General features: G+C 44.4%; 1 protein-coding gene across 4 annotated transcripts; it reads right to left on the bottom strand.

Annotated features, from left to right (window-relative positions):
• Positions 1–387: 387 nt before the first annotated feature.
• On the bottom strand, positions 388–3,407 carry LOC143788247 (protein BTG1-like). 4 transcript variants are annotated; one of them, XM_077277766.1, is made up of 3 exons: positions 3,254–3,407; positions 2,748–2,952; positions 388–1,014 (listed from the first exon to the last, which is right to left on the bottom strand). In XM_077277766.1, exons 2-3 carry the CDS (start codon positions 2,863–2,865, stop codon positions 671–673), a joined length of 462 nt encoding a protein of 153 aa, XP_077133881.1. In that variant the 5' UTR covers positions 2,866–2,952; positions 3,254–3,407; the 3' UTR covers positions 388–670. The 4 variants fall into 4 exon arrangements, with proteins under 4 accessions (XP_077133881.1, XP_077133884.1, XP_077133882.1 ...); XM_077277769.1 differs by having other exon boundaries at positions 2,748–2,904; XM_077277767.1 differs by having other exon boundaries at positions 3,043–3,312.
• Positions 3,408–5,001: the final 1,594 nt, after the last annotated feature.

Raw genomic sequence — 5,001 nt, 5'->3', positions numbered from 1 at the left:
GAGAGTGATATACAAGTGTAAGGAGACTTATTGGCCATGCAATGCTCCTCTGGGAAATGTAATATGCAACTGAGAAAAACAGGCATCAGATAAATCTCTCCTTCTCTTAGATCCTATAATGTATCTGGGTGAAAAGCTTCAGAAGAAACATTCTCCAGTTTGTGAGATTACAGATATCTCAAACAAAGAAGAGAGAAATAAAAAGAATTTTTACTTTTTGTTGCTGGCAAGACAAGAACACTTCCCAGATGATGTGTAAGGAGACTTTATCGGATCTGGATTTCCTCACCCTCTCTAGTCACAGCAAACAATGTGGCTTTATTAAGATCACATTAATCTTTGATAAATAATACGTCTCTTCCTTGAGAACAATAAAAGAAACCATAATAAAACATATGTTTTATTAAAAAGAGTCAAGGGTAATGCCAAAATATAAATTCTCTCTTGACTCAATATTTCATTTACAATATACAATTCCACATGGGGAGAAAAAAAACCTAATAAGCGCCTTTTACACCAAATTACAATTACTATGCCCCAGAGGCCTGGCAGTACTACAATTTAGGGTCTATGTGCTGAGGAGGTCATCTAACTTCATGGAGACAAGAAGATGAACAGGGAAACATAAATCATTGTACAATTCAGAGGAATGTTCCTTTTCACTGTATATTTAACTAGAAACCGTCATCATGCTGTAGTTTTTGGACGGGCTGTGCCGTCCCATCCGAAGTGCATCTTTGCAGCTAGAGTGGGTCTCCAAAGGCTTGACCACCGCTGGTGACCCGTCATATAATACACAGATAGATCCATCTTCTCCAATGCGATAGGAAACTTCAAATGGGTCGACCCACATTGTCAGCTCACTGGGAAGAAGCTGGAACAGTCTCTGATGGCTGAGGCCAATATGTCCAGCCGCACGACCTATCAAAGGGTCCATTTTGTGGTTGATTCTTAAACAGCGATACCCCGATCCTCTGCATGGAATCTGGGGAAACCAGTGATGTTTATAATGATCTGTTGGAGACAAAGAGGAGAAAGTGGGAGTGGGGAAGTGTAGGAGGAGAAAAGGGAGGGTGGGAGTTGAAAGGAGGTGGGAGAAGGGAAAAAAAAACAACATTAGCAACTATTCCTTACAATATAACTATTCAATCCTCGGACTCATTCTAAAATATATGGCAGAGTATTCATTCACACCATAAAGATGAACCCTTCTGCATAAAGCCAAGCGCCAAGTGAATTCTTGTAGGCCCTTGGCAGCTCTGACCAATTGTTTTGGAAGCTATAAACTGCAATGTTTTGTGTGCGGCAATCCATTCATCTAGATCTACATCTCCTCAATCAATATGGATCAGCGGAGAGTTTTCATAACAGGAACACTGCAGAAGTCCGATGACAAAGAGACAATAAAGGATCTGGGCAGAAACTAGGTCAGCGTCATAATGCAAGCGAAGTAAATGATAGCTGCAAAATACAACTACTGTATGTACAAAATACAACACACATCTACTATATGTACAAAATACAACTACAAAATACAATACACATCTACTATATGTACAAAATATAATACACATCTACCATATGTACAAAAAACAACTATGTGTAAAAAAATACAATACACATCTACTATATATACAAAATACAACTACTATGTATACAAAATACAATACACATCTACTATACGTACAAAATACAACTACTATGTATACAAAATACAATACACATCTACTATACGTACAAAATACAACTACTATGTATACAAAATACAATACACATCTACTATACGTACAAAATACAACTACTATGTATACAAAATACAATACACATCTACTATACGTACAAAATACAACTACTATGTATACAAAATACAATACACATCTACTATACGTACAAAATACAACTACTATGTATACAAAATACAATACACAACTACTATATGTACAAAATAAAACTACTATGTATACAAAATACAATACACAACTACTATATGTACAAAATACAAATACTCATCTACTATACGTACAAAATACAACAACTATGTATACAAAATACAATACACATCTACCATATGTACAAAATACAACTACAAAATACAATACACATCTACCATATGTACAAAAAACAACTATGTGTAAAAAAATACAATACACATCTACTATACGTACAAAATACAACAACTATGTATACGAAATACAATACACATCTACTACATGTACAAAATATAACTAACAAATACAAAATACAGCTACTAGATATACAAAATACCACTAAAAACAATATACAGCTACAATGTGATGTGTACAAAATATACCATACAGCTACTATATGTACAAAATAGAACAAAAAAAACAAATTTCAGCTACTAACTATACAAAATCCCACCAACACACACAATATACAGCTACTAACTATACAAAATGCCACTAACACATACAATATACAGCCACTAACACATACAATATACAGCCACTAACACATACAATATACAGCCACTAACACATACAATATACAGCTACTATACACACAAAATACAACTGACGTCAGTGTTCTCAATGGACTATCAAGACAAATCCAAGGTATTGATGACCTATAATAATGACAATAAGGTCTGAGCCCCACAGAGGTACAAACCACGATACATAAAACTTTAATAAAGTCCTAAGTATTTTAATGCAGCTCGATAAATAAAGGATTCACTTGGGAGTTTTCGAAAAGATATGAGCTATTATTTCTCGCCGTCTCCTCACCTCTCATGGACTCTTGCAAGGACTGGCAGAACTGTTGCAGCTGGTTCTCCTCCAGGAGTCCGCTTTGTCTGAGGAGCCTGGTGATGAACACCGCCGCTGTGGAGATCTCAGTCTTCATTGTGCCCTCAGATTCCTGCTCCAGACTATGACAAGGATCCTATGAAGACCATACAATCAGCTTATTCCGTCCTAGGGTTCTCAGCTCCTGGGGTTGGGGGGACAATACTGGACATTAGTGGAGGTCTGCAGCCCAGGACTTGGGGTATAGGTCCAGGGTCATTAACTCTCTACAGACCCTCCAATGTTGCCCAGTGGTCTGCTCTGGGTAATAATGAGTGGGGTGTTCTGGCCACAGCTGGAGCCCCTGATTCCAGGCAGAGCAGAGGGCGGTCCTACACTGTGGATGCTGTGTGGGATGATGTGTGCAGGTGCTCAGGTTACACAGGGTTGGTTTTGGTTCTTCCCCTTCCTTCCCTCCCTTTAGCCCTTGGCTTCAGGCTCCTTGCCTTCTCTAGCCGCTTTCCGTCACGTTCCAGCTTCGGGACAACAAGACAACCAGAAGCTCATAGCAGCGTCCACCGCACAGCCAGGGTAAACAAGAGGGGGCGGAGCCACAGGGCGCCACGCCTCTGTGACGTCACAATGGAATCGAATCAGCACGTCCGCACAGGTTGTTACAATGTATAAATAAACAAACGAAACGTCCTGACACGTCACCGGCGAGGAGTCTGCCTGGCAACAAGTGGGAGTGGGTGGCTGGGAGTGGGGAGGGGGAGTCTGCTTAGCAACAGGTGGAAAATAGGGTGAACCCGAGCAGCAACTTCCTGCAGAAACTTCTCCCAACACCAAGCTCATGACCAGCCACGTATCCTCCAGACCACTATGTGCCCCTCCTGCCGCCGACCAATCAGCTGCTCAACAACTGCTCCATTCAGAGGGGGAGAGGAAACTCTGAGGGCTGGAATAGAAAATCCCACCTGTAGATACATCTATGGAATAGTCATATAGGAATAAATAGTGTAACAGCAGGAGATGCAAGGAATAATAATAATAAATAATACATAATACCGGAGGAATCTGAATTACAGAGGACAGAAGGGAGAAAGAGGAGTGATAGATCCGGGAAAGCTAAAGAAGGAAAGCTGGGTGATGGACCTGGGAAAGGAGGCTTCAGCGGAGGACTCGGGATAGCTGGGTGATGGACCTGGGAAAGGAGGCTTCAGCGGAGGACTCGGGAAAGCTGGGTGATGGTCCTGGGAAAGGAGGCTTCAGCGGAGAAGTCTGGAAAGCTGGGTGATGGACCTGGGAAAGGAGGCTTCAGCGGAGGACTCGGGAAAGCTGGGTGGTGGTGATGGACCTGGGAAAGGAGGCTTCAGCGGAGGACTCGGGAAAGCTGGGTGGTGGTGATGGACCTGGGAAAGGAGGCTTCAGCGGAGGACTCGGGAAAGCTGGGTGATGGACCTGGGAAAGGAGGCTTCAGCGGAGGACTCGGGAAAGCTGGGTGATGGACCTGGGAAAGGAGGCTTCAGCGGAGAAGTCTGGAAAGCTGGGTGATGGACCTGGGAAAGGAGGCTTCAGCGGAGAAGTTGGGAAAGCTGGGTCGTGGACCTGGGAAAAGAGGCTTCAGTGGAGGACTCGGGAAAGGAGGCTTCAGCGGAGGACTCGGGAAAGCAGGGTGATGGACCTGGGAAAGGAGGCTTCAGCGGAGAAGTCGGGAAAGCTGGGTGGTGGACCTGGGAAAGGAGGCTTTCGCAGAGGACTCGGGAAAGCTTGATGGTGGACCTGGAAAAGGAGGCTTCAGCGGAGGACTCGGGAAAGCTGGGTGATGGACCTGGGAAAGGAGGCTTCAGCGGAGGACTTGGGGAAAGTGGGTGATGGACCTGGGAAAGGAGGCTTCAGCGGAGGACTCGGGAAAGCTGGGTGATGGACCTGGGAAAGGAGGCTTCAGCGGAGGACTCGGGAAAGTGGGTGATGGACCTGGGAAAGGAGGCTTCAGCGGAGGACTCGGGAAAGCTGGGTGATGGACCTGGGAAAGGAGGCTTCAGCGGAGAAGTCTGGAAAGCTGGGTGATGGACCTGGGAAAGGAGGCTTCAGCGGAGGACTCGGGAAAGCTGGGTGGTGGTGATGGACCTGGGAAAGGAGGCTTCAGCGGAGGACTCGGGAAAGCTGGGTGGTGGTGATGGACCTGGGAAAGGAGGCTTCAGCGGAGGACTCGGGAAAGCTGGGTGATGGACCTGGGAAAGGAGGCTTCAGC

This window comes from Ranitomeya variabilis, chromosome 8, assembly GCF_051348905.1.
Source record: "Ranitomeya variabilis isolate aRanVar5 chromosome 8, aRanVar5.hap1, whole genome shotgun sequence".
Taxonomy (NCBI): Eukaryota; Metazoa; Chordata; class Amphibia; order Anura; family Dendrobatidae; genus Ranitomeya; species Ranitomeya variabilis.
Note: the sequence above shows the minus strand (reverse complement) of the source record. Positions and strands in the feature narration are given on the sequence as shown.

What these genes read in the sequence shown, in the direction of transcription:
- LOC143788247 (XM_077277766.1), bottom strand. Translation starts at nt 2,865, where the DNA reads ATGAAGACTGAGATCTCCACAGCGGCGGTGTTCATCACCAGGCTCCTC. An exon ending in CTTGCAAGAGTCCATGAGAG is followed by an intron (nt 1,015 to 2,747) that starts GTGAGGAGACGG and finishes TGTCTCCAACAG; the next exon opens with ATCATTATAAACATCACTGG.